The sequence below is a fragment of the Ascaphus truei genome, chromosome 2, assembly GCF_040206685.1.
Source record: "Ascaphus truei isolate aAscTru1 chromosome 2, aAscTru1.hap1, whole genome shotgun sequence".
Lineage (NCBI taxonomy): Eukaryota > Metazoa > Chordata > Amphibia > Anura > Ascaphidae > Ascaphus > Ascaphus truei.
Window position 1 is genome coordinate 238285116 of NC_134484.1, and position 17009 is coordinate 238302124.

Genomic DNA, 17009 nt, shown 5'->3' on the forward strand with positions numbered 1-17009 from the left:
ACCCCCTCTGTTGAAGTGTATGCTGTGATGAGATATTAATTGCAGCTGCTTTAACACAATGGTAGATGAGCTAAGTAGTCATCTGCAGTGTTTAAGTTATGAAAACAATGACATAACATATGCTACGTGTGCCTCATTATGCTGTCTGTATATGACATAAAGCAAAAATGGACCTTTTCATAAGCAACTATAGATGTGTTAGTGCCAGTGATGTTTGTAGGCCGTTACATGCAATTTCTTTGATGCATGCTTAAAATAGGCAGTAATGTCATGTTTGTCGGAGTAAAATCAATAAAATACACAATAACATGATACATATTTCTGTTCTGTACCTGTAGCTACTAATAATTTCTCATGAACATGTGTTACACGTGTACTACCCTGTTGTTCCCCATCTTCGCCCACCATCAATTGCTTCCACTGCAGCTATGCATTTTGGGAATTCACATGTAAATGAGCACGCAATGGCACGTGCTATATTAGTTACTGCTTTTAGTAGGACTACTACATATATGTCTATTTTGAGATATATATATACAGAATCAGACATATACATATATAGATGCAGGTATGCTTATATTGTGAAGACAGTATAAAAAGCAGTGTAACTATGCAAAATAACTGTAAGCAACGACACGCCTAGTACAGTAATATTTATCACCTGCTGGAAATTGTGACGGATAAATTCCAATGTCACGGTCACCAGCCAAGCCTTCCACGACGACGGTAAGTAATTTTGGCCGAAGCAGCTCCTCCAATGGAGTCAATATGAGACGTTGTGGTGTGGGCCCACCTCCAGTGCCAGTAGCATGCACGCGTTGGTGTTGTATTTTCTTTTTCAATTTGGACCTAATATCATCAAATCTTTTCCGACAATGATACTTGTCCCTGACACTATTCCCACAGGCATTGACACCAATGACTATTGTGTCCCACATTTCTTTTTTGCTTGCTGCACTTGTCCGCCCTTGAAAAACATATAAAAGATATGAGGTAAATGAATAATAATATAAGCACCAGTTTCCTACACTGCTAGCTGTTCCAAGTGATAGCAAACATGCTGTTTTATGTGTAATATGTGCAGCACATGAGCATTCACTACTAAACCTATACATGTAAGCAAGGTTGCATTCATATTGTATGCAGTTCTGGCAAATTGACCGCCTGTGTTTATTTGTCCTTGTAAGGCATGATAAAAAGCTGTGTTTCCACACTAATGAACATAGAAAGATATTGTGTACCCATATTTGCATATGAACAAAACTCAGATGACCTAGGATCACATGTATTTGAATAATAAATGTAAAGTTACACTTACCTACTAAATGTCCATATATACTGTCATAGTGCTCCAGAATGCCAGTGACAAGAGCCCTATTTTCCTGGTCATTGAAGCGAGGATTACGTGGCTTCTCCACACGTTTTTTCCGAGCAGGTTTAGGGTCAGAGCTTGGCTGGTGCTGACTGGACTCTCCTTCTTCCAATGGAAGAGCCTCCAAAAGCTGGCCACCAGCAAGCACGCCACCACCAGACACCCCATCAGCAACTGCGCCACCAGCAGCACTCCCAGCACCAGCACTCCCACTCCTAGCACCAGCACTCCCACTCCTAGCACCAGCACTCACACTCCTAGCACCAGCACTCCCACTCCTAGCACCAGCACTCACACTCCTAGCACCAGCACTCCCAGCACCAGCACTCCCACTCACAGCAACAGCACTCCCACTCCCAGCACCAGCACTCCCACTCACAGCAACAGCACTCCCACTCCCAACAACAGCACTCCCACTCCCAGCAACACCACTCGCAGCACCAGCACTCCCACTCCCAACAACAGCACTCCCACTCCCAGCAACACCACTCGGTGCACCAGCAACATCACTCCCCTGAACAGAACGTTCACTCCGACGCGTACTCGCACGAGTAGCACTCCCACTCCCACCAGCATCACTCTTCCCACGCTTTGCGGGCATACTTCCAGCACTCACAAAAAACAGACAAGAAATGTACAGGCAATCACACGACCCACTTCCACATATAAAACAAGACAAAGATGTAAACAAAACAACAAAGGACAAAGCTCACCCAATACACAACAAGTCTCTCAGTCAATATGCAAATGTTCAATCGTCCAGCTCTGTGCGTCTCTCTCTCTCTCTCACTCCCAACAACACAGAGAATGATTAGCAGTACACGTTGCCTTTAAATATGGCGCGCAATCAAAAACATGCTTGTTTCGCCTGATTCAGCAAGATTTGTGATTGTGCAACCTAACAGCACCCCGCCACGCACGCCGATACACCTGTGTGTGATCGGCTCATCATCGTGAGAGTGGGCGGATTTGTTTTCGGGTTGATTTTGAATGTATTCGGCACTTACTGCATACGGAGAGGGAAAAACGCCAATAACATGACTAATCGATAAGCTTGCCGATTTCACATAATCGTCGCTTACTGCATGAGGCCCTTTATCCTATATCTATATTTATTGAACCAGAGGAAAGCAAACAAAAAACTACAGTGAAATATCATCCAATGATATCTCATAAGGGGAAAAATAAATTCCTTCCTGACTCCAAGAATTGGAAATAAGATGACTCCCTGGATCAACATTGTTCCCATGTTTACTTATTTGGTATACCACTGTATAGCTTTCCTTTCTAAAAAGATCTTCAACCTTTTTTTGAACAAATCTATTGTATCTGCCAGTCTCCATGGGTAATGAATTACACATTTTAAATGCCCTTACTGTAAAGAACCCTTTCCTTTGTTTCTGGTGAAATCTCCTTTCCTTCAAACTTAGTGGATGACCCATGTGCTTTGTAATGCCTGTGGGATGAATAGTTCTTTTGAAAGCTCCTTGTATTGCCCCGAATATATTTGTATCTAGTTATCATATCCCCTCTTAGATTCCTCTTTTCTAATGTAAATAAATCTAATTTAGCTAGCCCTTCCTCATAAGTTACATTGTCCATCCCCTTTATTAATTTGGTGGCTCTTCTCTGCACTCTATCTAGCTCCATAATGTCTTTTCTAAGATGGGGTGCCCAAAATTGTACTCCATATTTAAGGTGTGGTCTTACTAATGCTTTTTAAAGGGGCATTGTAGCAGGGTCTTATCCCTGTTAACAGGCTTGCCTCTAATCCAGCAGTATGCTGGTTAATTGCTGCTGCAATCAACCCCACCTGCTAATAACAGCTCGGTGAAATCGCCTGTTCTGACACAGGAAGAGGGATTCCTTAGTCTCACAATTGGGGGCTGAACCAAGGAAGGACAGACAGACAGAGAGTTTCCTAGTCCTCAACTGGGCTGACCTGGGGAACAAATAGATGTATTGAGCTGCAAAGAAACTGCACGCTGCCAGCAAGACAAAGAGGACAATACTTCTCAACCTGGATCCTGACATTGCCTTAGCACACAAGGGTGCGGACACCAGGAGAACAGAGAAGCCTTCCCCTACAGCTACAAGACACAGATAAGACTTTATTATGAGACTGTTGTATAGCTGTATATATGTATATATATTTGGGCTGGTAAATAGCTTAGCTAACCACCCAGGTAAAGAGAGGGCTGAACTACATGTGTAGATAGTCTGCAAAGTGGAGATAGGTTTTTGTTTGGCTTATTTTCATATGTTTTCCTGTGTTAAAGGGACAGGCACAATAAAGCCTAATTTTAGTTTCACTTTAAACGGTCTCCATTGCGTACCTCTGCACACGTCTCTTACAGGCATCATTATGTTTACTTCCCTTCTATCCATTGCCAGTTTAATGCAAGATAAGATCGTGTTTGCCTTTGTAGCTATTGCATGACTTTGGGCACTATTGCTAAGCCTGCTGTCTACAAGCACTCCTAAATCCTTCTCAATCGAGGATTCCCCCAATTTATCCCCATTTAATTTGTATTTTTATTCTTGCTTCCCAAACGCATAACCTTACATTTATCTGTATTAAACCTCATCTGCCATTTACCTGCCCATGTTTCCAGGCTCTCCAAGTCCTTCTGGAAAGAAATTACATTCTGCTCTGATTCTACTACAGTAGCTTACACAATGTAATGTCATCGGCAACAATAGAGATTTTACTCTCAATGGCAACCTCAAGGTCATTAATAAACAAGTTAAATAGCAGTGGTCCAAGTACCGATCCTTGAGGTACTCCACTCACAACTTTAGCTCAACCTGAAAAAGTTCAATTTATGACAACACTCTGATGTCTACCCTTCAACCAGTTTTCAATCCAGGTGCATATATTTTTACTGAGTCCAATTTGCTTTATTTTGTACACAAACCTCGTGCGGAACCATATCAAAAGCCTTTGCAAAATCTAAGTAGACCACATTTACTGCATTATCCCGGTCTAAATTCTTACTTACCTCCTCAAAGAAACAAATAAGGTAAGTTTGAATTGATCTATCCTTCATTAATCCATGCTGACTATTACTAATAATTGTGTTTTCTATTAGGTATTCCTGAATATTATCCCATATTAAACCTTCAAGTAGTTTCCCCACTATTGAAGTCAGGCTTACAGGTCTGTAATTCCCCGGTTGTGATCTAGCTCCCTTTTTAAATATAGGCACCACACCTGCTTTACGCCAGTCTTGTGGTACTGAGCCTGTGGAAATTGAGTCCTTGAATATTAAATATAATGGTTTGGCTATTACTGAGCTTAACTCCTTGAGAACTCTTCTATGTATGCCATCGGGGCCAGATGCCTAATTTACTTTAATATTTTCAAGCCACCTATGAACTTCTTCCTCAGTTAACCAATTGTTCATTAATATGGAGGCTGCGGCACTACTATTGAACTTGATTCTTCCCTGGTAAACACAGAGGCAAAGAATTTGTTTAATAGCTCTGCTTTTTCCTTATCTCCAATAATTTGCCTACCCATCTCACACTGAAAGGGTCCTATATTTTCTCTTCTAATTTTTTTATTATTAAGGTACTTAAATAACTTTTTAGGGTTGACCTTACTTTCTATTGCAATCCTTTTTTCATTATCCATTTTTGCTAATTTGATTGCCCTTTTGCAATTTTTGTTACATTGCTTATTATTCTGATACGATGCCTCCATCCCTTTTGACTTAAAGAATCTAAATGGCTTCCTCTTCTTTTCCATTTCCTCCCCTACCTGTTTATTTAACCACATTGGTTTTGACTTATTTCTTTTATACTTATTACCCATGGGCAGGGCCGCCGACAGTGAGGGACAGCCGGGACAGGTGTCCTGGGCCAATCGGCTGCAGGGGCCCAGCCGGCCGGCGCTGCATTTTGGGGCCGACCTCTGGCCAGGACTGGCTGCCGGTCTTCTTGCGGCCGGTCCCCGGCTCTCCCGCAGCTGCAGGCCACTTCCTTACGCTGTCCCACTCCGAGCTTCCAACGCTGGTGCTTGTTGGGCCTCTTTGACGTCAGCGCGCCGAAGCAAGCTGGGCCTCTGCTTCCGGTACACGCCGGAGGGAGGCCTGGCACGTGCTGACACTGACTCGGAAGCTCGGCGTGGGGCAGAGTGAGGAAGAAGCCTGCAGCTGAGGAAGAGCCAGGGGACCGGCTGGGAGAGGACCGGCAACCGGGCCCGGCAAGAGGTCGGGCCCAACTTGCAGCTCCGGCTGTCCGGAGCCCCACGCAGACACAGTGCTCGGCCTGACCATCCACAAGGTAAGTCTATTTTTTATATGTATTGGGGGAAAGTGGGGATATTTTTATATGTATTGGGGGGTAGTTTTTTTTTATGCATTGGGGGCAGTGGGAGTATTTTTATATGTATTGGGTGAGTGTATTTTTATATGTATTTTATATGTATTGGGGGGAGTGTGGGTATTTTTATGTATTGGGAGGTGTATTTTTATATGTATTGGGGGGTGGGGGTATTTATATATATATATTGGGGGGTATTTTTTATATGTATTGGTGGCTGGGGGTATTTTTATATGTATTGGGGGGAGTGGGAGTATTTTTATATGTATTGGGGGAGGGGAGTGGGGGTATTTTTTATATGTATTGGGGTGGGGGTATTTTTATATGTATTGGGGGAGTGTGAAGGTATTTTTATATGTATTGTCAGTGTATTTTTATATGTATTGGGGTGTATTTTTATATGTTTTGGGTGTGGTGTATTTTTATATGTATTGGGGGTGTATTTTTAATATCTATTGCGGGGTGTGTCTTTTTAATATTTATTGGGGGTGGGGGTGTCTTTTTAATATATATTGGGGGTGGGTAGGTGTCATTTTATTATGTTTTGTGGTGGGGTTTTTTGGTATGTATTTTGTGGGATTGAGTGGGACTGAATGAGAGTGGGGTAATTGACAGAAAGCGGGGGTTAGTGAGAGGAGAGAAGGAGTAAGAGTGAGACGCAGGGGAAAGAAATACATGCAAGGCGGGAGGGGGAGAGTGAGAGGGGGTTTGTGAGACAGAGGGGAGAGAAATATATGGGAAGAGGGGGGAAATAGAAGGGGCACGTGAGGTGTGAAATGGGGGGGCTCGCAATACCACCGACATGGGGGGTCGGGGGGTCAGGGCCCAGATGTAACTCTAGTCCTAAGCCCAGGAAATCTGTCTGGAGCCCTGCCCAAGCGTATATGCTGTGCTTTTCTAACAATGTTTTAAAGACTGCCCATTTATCTTCTACATTTTTTCCTGCAAAACCATCATCCCATTGTATTCCTTGTAGATAAATCCTGTTTATTAAAATCTGCCTTTCTAAAGTTGAAAGTCTTTGTTGAACCCAAGTAATCTGTTTATTAATCATTTATTTCAAATGAGACCATGGTATGATCACTGTTACCCAAATGATCCCACTTCTACATTGTTTGATATTACCAAATCCAGTATTGCCCCTCTCCTGGTTGATTCCTCAATAATTTGGGTCATATAATCGGTTTTAAGCACCCCAAAAACCTGTTTCCTTTTGTTGTAATGCTAATCTCATTGCCCCAGTCTATGTCTGGATATTTAAAATCACCCATTATGCAAACATGACCTAGTTTTGATGCCTTCTCCATTTGCAAAAGTATTTTAGCTTCCTCAATATCACAGATATTTGGTGATTTATAGCATATCCTTACAAAAAATGTCTTTATACTTTTACCTACACTGCTAATTTGTAGCCACTAAGTGGGCCCTATCCTTAATTAGTTTCTCTCATTGGATCTTAGTGAATAGGATGATTATAATTTAAGCTATAATGAGCTAGTTTGTATGTCATTTAGAATAATGGTCGTTAAAAACAACGCCATCCTTTTTAGGGGAATAACTCCTGTTTAATGTCATGTTAACTAGGCTTTAGTACATACTACGTTATGATTGACAGCTGTTAATCTAAATTAACATCAATTTAAATAGGCTAATGGGGCTTAGTGCCAAAGTCCTTTGTGTCAATGTATCAAAGTGCTCTGTTCCGCATTTGATCCACTTGCACCACTGAGCGTTCTGGGAGTAGTTAGATAAAAAGGTTGTCAGCGCAATATTATTATAAGATGTATCAAAATAAATATCTGAATTTTGTCCATTTCATTTTTATTTGCATCAATAAATAAATCCACCAGATTTGCTCCAATATGTACGCACCATATTCTCCATATAATTTTTAGTCATTATGAGAGCTCTTTGTAGATGTAGCTTGCACAGTATACTGTAGGACATAACATGTCTCCTCTGTCTATGAAATTGTTTGTGAAGTTGATAATAATAAAAGATAGTCTGTCTGTCACGACTATAGCTCCAAGACTACGAAACCTAAACACCTGAAACTTTGCATGTATACTAAGGGGGGCTAGTGGTGTCCACCTGTGTGTTATTTTTTTATTTTATTTAAATGCATTCATTCTTTGAGTGATTACAATTTCTCTAACAAGTCAGCCAGTATTTGGTACAGTACATGACATCATAAGCTCATAGCCTGGTGGCAGATAAGGAGAGTCAGATAACTATAAAGTATACACAGAAAGAAATCAAAGAAAGAAAGCGAGTAAGTCAGAAGGACCCCTTAAGAGAAAGCAAGAATGCTGGAGAAGGAGAGAGAGAGACATAAATAATTGGGAACATCATAAGGTATCAAAGGAAAGTGATGGGAGTGTGAGGTATGAAGGGGGAGAGAGGGAAGAGAGACAGAGTGAGGGAGAGATTGAGAAAGGGAAGAATTTAGTATGTAATTTTGATTATTGGAACCCATGCGAAGCTGGGATGACCATCTAGTCATACTGTAATTCAAAGGTATTGCAAGAATTAAACATTTACAGAAGTAGCAAGACTTACTGTCTTCTGTGTGGAAGTAACACAACTGCGGCGGTGGCAGCACCTAAGGATTAATGCTGCAGCATGTCCCCTTCAGAAGCATGGACCCCCCGCAGCTCTATCACAGCAGACACTGACCTTGCTCCCCCCTAGAAATTTGTTTTAGTCTGCAATGCCGAGGATGGTAAGGCTTGCTATATCTGTGTAAGGGTTCCGGTCCTGGCTTTGCTATAGAGCTTCCAGGCAAATCCCTCCCTGAACTGGGCAATTGGAATCACCTGATTCTGGACTTACACTGCAGTCTGCTTCATGCTGCCTCCTATGCAGCTCTGTCCCTATTGGCTGCCTGTGCTATTTAGGTTCAGCACTTCCATCAGGAAGTGGCTGAGCATAATTCTGGAATTCCTGTATTCCTGGTAACCTGTGCTTGCTACAAGCATCTCTGTATGGCCTACCTTGGGTCTTCGTGTGCTGAAGCGCTGGATCCCCAGCACTAAAGCTTCTTGGCTCCTGTGACCTGTCTGCACACCCTGCTTCCAGAGGTCTTCGTCACTTCCTGCCCTGCATCTGTACTTATCAGAAGCAACCCTGCTTGGCCCGCCTGGCCTTCGTGTGCTGAAGCCCTGTGTTGAAGCTTCCAGTCACCTTGTTTCCTTGTTCCTGAGGACCTCCCATGCTGCAGCATCTATGCTGGATCCCCTGTGCTGTAGCTGCTCTGTTACAGAGACCTTCCCTTGCGCTGAAGCACCAATGCTGAAGCTCTACACTGAAGCCTTCCTTGTTCCTGAGGACCTCCCATGCTGGAGCATCTATGCTGAATCCCCTGCGCTGTAGCTGGTCTGTTCCGGAGACCTTCCCCTGCGCTGAAGCTCTTTGCTTATGCCTTCCTGGTACTGGCCCCGGCCTGTGACCTCAACCTTCGATCCAGTGCTGCCTGCCTTGACCCCAGACTGGATAATGTTTACCTTGCCTTCTCTAACCCCGCACTGGCTACCCATGACGACGGAATCCGCAATATGGACCCAGCTTCGTGGTCTCAGGTCGGTGTTTACCTATCTCCACCTCAGCCTCGTGGTCTGGTCCAGGTTTGTGGCGAGCACGCCCTTTACAATCTGTAATGAAAATGTCTACTGTCATGCGCTCAGTCGGCTTACAAATATGCTTATTATTTGATAGTTGATAGGGGATATAAAGTCTGAGGTCCAGAGATCCTAACACACTGTAAAGGGTCTAGGAGGAATAGATATGGCAATCTTACCTCCTATTGTAGACCCAAAGTAGATTGTGTGTAGTAATGGCCATGAAAATGCCAATCCGTCTGTGTACAGCAGTGTGGAATCCTCGCAATCCCCAGTCGCGTGCCTCCTGGATAGACTGATAACATATAGATGCAAAGAGGATCCGGAGCAGCAGCAGTGGAATCGCATAGAAAAAATGTTGCATGGAAACCCAGGTGATGAAGAAATGGAAATCGGCTTTATTGAGACATACACATAAACGCAATCTTAGAGAGTCTCAATAAGACGATTTACATTATATTCATCACCTGGGTTCCCATGCAACCTTTTTTTCTTTGCAATTTCACTGCGTCTGCTCCTCCGGATTCTCTATGCATATACACTTGCTAAATCTGTACCTTTGTACACAATTTTCTTGGGTTAATAGTGTAATAAAATCCCTATGTAAAATCCCTGTATGTGAACAGAAGGTCCCATTTCTTCTGCACAATTACAACCGGAAACACACAAAACTGCTGTACTAAATTATTCAGCATATTACAAACTCTGTGAATTGCTGCCCTTATTTTCATGGAGATCTGTGTGAATGCAAGACACCCAAGCATGTGACTGTAACCAAAAATGTCACGCGCTACAATTGGTCTATACTATTAAAGATTCAGTATTTCTGAAGCGTAGCACATTTTTGTTTAAATTGTTCTTCATTTGATATTTTCATTATACAGTATTTGTCTTGTCTTGTTGTTCTTTCCTATTAACCCAATCCTGAAATGTAGCCTTTGCATTTTGATAAGTGATAAGATGCACACAAAATGTAAAAATTATTCATTAGCTCCAATCACAATGCACCAGCATATGTAAATCTATTTTAATTCCCTTAAAAGGTGTCTGCTTATATTACAAGCATTTCCCAAAACGACAAGGTCCATAAACTCATGTGAGCACTGCTGCCTTTGTGTATTTTATTAGCTCTATCTATCTATTCATGTCTACATTTGTCTCATACGTATATAATTACACTAAAGGACACAAAATGAAATAATTTTGCCATTAACTAAATAACAAAAGATTAATATGTAGTGTTTGATACATAGCCCTAATAAATAGTGAAAAAATGTCTAATTCAGAACTGAAGCATACGGTCATTTACCCAGTCATAATGGGCCAGTATCGAACAATATTTTAAGGTGCCATATTTTGTGGCTTATTAGTAATGGAGCGCAGACACCAGGATGAACATATGAGGAGAAAAAACAATAACACAAATGATAGTGCAATCCTGTAGGGTAAAAAAATATTCCAACTGGGAATGGGGACATGCACAGTGGATAGAAACAAAATATAGACAGATAGCCACTGCTATAGTCCTATGGGGTAAGAGGCTGGAATATGATCAGGTATACACATGACACAGTGTTTGAAATCAAAAATGGCCACACAAATGTAGAATGTCTATATTTTGTTTCTATCCACTATGCATGTCCCCATTCCCAGTTGGAATATTTTTTTACCCTACAGGATTGCACTATCATTTGTGTTATTGTTTTTTCTCCTCATATGTTCATCCTGGTGTCTGCGCTCCCTAACTTCTGGACATTGCCACTATATAAGGATCTATAAGGAAGATCCACTGAAGGTCGAGCTGCAAACTGGCACTGGTTGTATATCATTTCATTCTATATTTTGCATTTACTATACTGCATTATCTCATCCTATCTGAAACACTCGCAGGAGCACCTGGTGATTTTTGTGTCTTTTTATTAGTAATGGAGATATATCAATAATTGCTCTTTTATTTCAAATTTTAATGTGTTTCACAATTATTTGAAGTGGTTTCTGGCAAGTACTGTATGTGTATTTTGTATATTTTTATTTGTATAGAACCATCCATGTACATAACGCTTCACAGCAGCAATAGGCGCAACAAAATATTTTTTTTAATAAAGAGATTTTGTAAAACTTTTCATGAAATAGTGCTTGGGTTTTTTCCAGCATATTTATTATCCAGATATAATGATTGTTGTAGTTTACTGTTGTGTAATGGATCCATTTTATATCAACTTCTTTGCTACTTTGTAGACTAGTTTAGACAATTACAGAAGTGAAATCGCTATTGAACTAAAACGAGGCATGACCCAATATAATTTTTGGGCATAAAAGAATCAGTAAAATACTGCTAAATTAGCATTCATTTTGATCTGTCAATTTATGAGAATTACACTTACATTAATTGATCCACTTGCAATAATTCATAAGAGTTTTTGTCTGCTTAGAACAGACAGGAATAATACCCCATCCTACAAATGAAACATACTACAACTTCTTTCACATTGAAGATACTGTAAATATGTCACAAATCAAAAAACCACCAGGTCGGAAACATTAGTGCTGTAAATGTAATAAATTATTGACATTTCCAAAAAATCAGTGGACCCAAGCATACCGGTAGTCTGATGAAAAGCTCAAATACACTATTCACACATCTCCTTATGTTTCTGTATTGAATTCCTAATGTGATTATAAAAAGCTGAGACTTCCTCTTACTGCAGTTTGGCATTTGCTTTCTTTGTCTTTGTAAAGTGATTCTTCAATTGAGCCATCACAAAATCAGATATACTGTGCAGTGTCTTGGCACATTCTTTACTTTTTATTTTTGGACAAGCTATTTGCAACCTGCCCTCAAATGTTCCTATATCAAGTGTTACACGGTATAATTTCAGATGTTGCTATACACTATAATCTTCTGCAATGCCTTTAGTTAAGTCCCACTGAGGTTGTCAATATTCACTTTTCTGTAATAATTTGCCTTTAAATTATTTTCTTGATACTTGACTCATAATCCCTGGTCATTTTCAGAGATACTGATGGCAAATAATTTTTGGTGGATCCTTTAAATTGTGGCATCAAATAGTACGGTTTCAAATACATGCTTTGTACCCTCCCTGTAGCATTGTTATCTCAACCAAGTAATATCCCTTAGCTAGCCTGCAAGCATTGCAGAATGTTATGCATATCCTATGCGATTTTTATTTCTGTGTTTTTTTATAAATTTTTATAGGGATTTGAAAATCTATTTCTTTATCTACTAAAGATCAACACAAATTAGAAAAGCTTTCAATTCACATTGTGTTTTATTTGAATCGAATATATGATGCTAAATGTCATCAAGGCTTAAATAAATCAGCCAGTTGAAAGAAGCAGGTGATGGGACCATGACTACCGTGAGAATAGCAAGGTGAAATCTAAATGAAAATGAATACAATCCAGTTATACATTTTAATTCATCTTTGTTTCAATCTATCCAAATATTAAATGTATGTATTACTTGGCTAGCAATTCTATTTGTACTTTTACAGTCATGTGTCCATACAACGTATACTATTGAATTACAGGGAGGTGCCATCCCATTGGGGGGAATTTAAAAACAAATCTCCACAGAGGGGTGTGAGTAGCATGCCTAGAGAGCCAGTGCACAACTAAGAGAGAGTACAGCAAATAGATAGATTACGCATTTTATTTTTTACTCAGAATAAAGTAGAATGCACGTACAATTGAATTCATGTGGTTCAACTGCATCTGGTGTCAAAGTATCCCCCAAACTATGTCTATATTATAACGCAGCATTAAATGTCCAGTCTTATCACCTCAAGCACAACAGCATCTGAACTTGAATGAAGTTCACAGATTTCCTAGAAATGGAGAAGTGGCTTCATAGTATATTGAAAAGATGCCACAGAAATAATATAATCGGACATACTGTACATCTTTAAGCCACATTGTTTTAATAGGCTCTATGGCAAAGTTTGGATTTGCTGTTCCTTTTCTTAATACTCTTATGGGATATTCGGCCATATTTACTAAGCAGTGCGATTTTATAAGATGTCTTATGGCTTCAGACAACACCATAAAGTAACCACCTTTAAACGAATGGACCATATGGTGTCTTATGGAATATCACTGCTTAGTAAATACGGGGTATTATGCTTTGTATATGATGTCTACACTGAGGGGCACCAATAATATTTTCCCTCCCATTCTTGTGTCCTAGCAGAGCTAAAATATAATTATGATACCACATTGCCATTTATATTGTCATTGTCTTAATGACACAGCTGTCATGGCTGGCATGTAAAAATAGGCAGTTCTCTTTTATGCAAAAAAAGATCTTTTGTGTTTGCATGCTCCAATGCAAAGCGATATTAGTCATTTCTGCCCCTATGGCTTTGCCTAGTATCCATGGTTTTTGTTCACTTCTCAATATTTCTTTCACAGCCTTGGCAACAGTTTGTGAACAGTACTCAAATGAATAACTGGCATCACATTAATTTGTAAAATCATTAAATGTTCTAATATCTTAATTGTATCCTGAGTTTCTTCACAGAAGCAAATCAGGTGAAAGGCACAACCACACTTGCACAGTGTTTCTGATATCATGTAAGCATGCAACTTCTCAAATTATCAAAGCTCAATCAAAACATTGATTTCAAATAAGAAATTAATTACTAAGGAAAATCCACACTATACAAATTAGTGCTAAATATGCTTAGGCTAAAAATTACAAAGCTCCATTAAATCATCTTGTTCATCTAAATCGTGACGTTACCTAAAATAGGAATGTACGTTATGTTCCCTGAGTTAACACAGTATCCTCAGACCTCAAAATACTGAAGCATTTGCTGAAGTGGAGAGAGAGAGAGAGAGAGAGAGAGGAGAGGGGAAATAATGGTGGGAAATAACAACATGTTATTTAAATTAATTATACCAGAGACATAACATAAAACACAGACAAAGCTCAGTGCACATCCAGAAAAACTTATATACGGTACAGTGCCTAAATATACATGTATAAATAACTAATAAATAAAATGGTCTTTTAGTTTAACATTTTGGCCAAATTGTTGTAAGCCCTTGAGCCAAACTTCACGGCAGACCACGTTTCAAGGGTCCCTACACTAATATAAATTCTTAATAACCTGTGCATTGCCAGGAAGAATGATTTATAATAAATCTGTCAATATAAGTTTGTGGCCACTATGGCTTCCAAGCGGTTAATACACAGGTCATGGATACATTACTTGGCGTAGTCTAGTTTATTGACTTTGGCTTCCTAGATTGCTAAGGCATTATAGGAAGTCAAAGTGGCGCACTTCAGAACCCTCGACAAGGACAAATCATTTTCCAGCACCCAGTTCTGTATATCCACAACCTAAATAAAAGCGTTAAGAAATGCATTATTTCCTACGTTAACTTTAACGGACTGCTGTGGATAGGCGTTGAGGTAGTCCCCACCTGTTTTGCATATCATTAGCACAAAAGTCTGTTAAAGTGAACGGCAGGCCGTTATTACATTAACATGGCACTTAGCACTTAACGATACATTCACATCAGTTAACGTATTGGTAAGTATTTAATAGAATTCTGTGTGTCTACACCTATGTTTTTTTTTTTTTTAAACATACTGATACTGATAGTGTAAGTTTAATAGAGGTACAGTATCAACTCTACATAACCACTTAACACACACTATTTTTCATCTGGAAAATGTGTGTAAATGCCAGTTCAAAATAGTAAAAAAAAACATCAATGGGCACTGAAGGGATAACGTGATCCATTTTCAAATGTTTAAAGCTATGGGTGAAATAAAACACTAATGTAACATTAGTAGTTTTTAGATCAAGAAATGAGTTTCCACCCTTTTAATGGCAAAACCTTCCCATATAACTACCCTTAATGTGTTGGCAAACATATTCTAAATTATTAATGGACAAACACAAGACTGGGAAATGTGTATCCATTTGTAAGGAGACTGAAGGGAATTATATTTATAATCTGTTAAGTGCAAAAAAGCTGCAGTATCTTCTCTTTGAGTGTTCTCCATCAAATAAACCACAACGCTGTGGCTTGAAACCCTCCATGCATCATTGCATTCCATATGCTTCATATTCTTCAGCATTGTTTTGTTTTCCATTAATGGTCCAGCTTTCACAGCTTTAATCTTACAGCTACTAAATTAGCTCTTTGAGCAGGTAAAGTATTAGACTTCCGTTTTCAAGGCAGTAATACAGTATTTGTTGAGCATAAAGATGTTTGCCAATGAAGGCAGGTGTCTTTCAGGCTCTGATATCTTTCGATGGACCAACACAGGAGTTTTTTTGTTTGGATGTAGTAAAGTGGTATGAAAACCGGTGAGATTTCACAAGTCTTCTTTTCAAATGTGCAATAATGTAATGAGATATGCCAGGTATCTATTAGAACTATGAAATGCACGCTACAAAGGGGATATTTCTAATGCGGTAATTTTTTTCTAAATCTAAAAGTTAAATTAGGTATGTCGTTTTACAGTTAATATTTTTACTTAAAATGAATGTTTAGTTTTTATTGGGCAAAACATTTTCCCTTAGTCTTTGGTTTCCACATATTGGCAGATTTATATATTTTACTAGTGTAGTTATGTCTTATGCGGTTATAACCATGTACTTGACTTGTGGGTAATATATATATATATATATATATATATATATATATATATATATATATATATATATATACAGTGGTTGACAAATCACCAAAAAATCTACTCGCCACACAAAAAATCTACTCGCCACCTAGTACCAAACGTGTGCTGCTTGGGTCAATATTTACTCGCCCGGGGGTTAAATTCACTCGCCCGGGGCGAGCAAATGTATAGGTTTGTCGAACACTGTATATGTGTGTATATATATATATATATATATATATATATATATATATATATATATATATATATATATATATATATATATATATATATATATATACACCTACCAATACCCTATAAAATACCTATTTCAGGGTGTAGATGTGAGTTATGCCAGGTTTAGTTAAATGCCTGCGTTCACTTTAACAAACCTTTGTGGATATGTGTTATTAGGGGAACATCTCTTTTGCATATCATTAGCACTAACATCTGTTATAATACAGTAAAACAATGCAATTTCCCCCTACAACAACAGCATTTAGCTTTGAAGATAAAATACCTGTTAATACTAAATGATGCGCTAACTTAACAGGGTTCTATCTCATATCCTTTCTTGTTTGCAGTGAACATGTAGCCACTAGGTGACATAACCAGACTGCATAGACTGAGTTATCACTGCTATGGAGGTGACTCTCAACTCTACTTGTGCACCGGGCATCAAGGAATCCACCATCACTAATCAATAGATGTTTATCTGAGCTCCTAGAATGGATGACTGCCAGTTGGTTGAGGTTGAATCCTGATAAGAAAGATGTACTGTACTCTTGGTGGATGCTCATTGTCGGAAGACAACAAGACTACAGCTAGGTCAACCAAAGCTTGGCCTTGAGCTTGGGGGTTCCCAGTTGCTAAACTCTGTCATATGCAAAATCTTGGTGTTGTATTTGACTGTGATTTGACCCTTAAAGATCAGGCCTTCATTCTTTCACCTAAGCAATATAGACAAGATTAAGCACGTTATCCTCCCAGAGGATCTTACTGCGCCTGTCCATGCATTTGTGTCCTCACGCCTGTACTA

The 17009-nt window shown here is 39.4% G+C and overlaps 2 protein-coding genes across 3 annotated transcripts in view; both read right to left on the bottom strand.

Annotated features, from left to right (window-relative positions):
* Window positions 1-17009, bottom strand: part of GABBR2 (gamma-aminobutyric acid type B receptor subunit 2) — a 1005342-nt gene that overhangs the window by 664259 nt on the left and 324074 nt on the right. The gene's annotated exons all lie outside the window — the stretch shown is intronic.
* Window positions 1-17009, bottom strand: part of LOC142488845 (uncharacterized) — a 29389-nt gene that overhangs the window by 1904 nt on the left and 10476 nt on the right. Inside the window, exon 2 of the mRNA XM_075589183.1 lies at window positions 662-967. Coding sequence (XP_075445298.1) covers window positions 662-967 — 306 coding nt within the window. The remainder of the gene's footprint in view (window positions 1-661; window positions 968-17009) is intronic.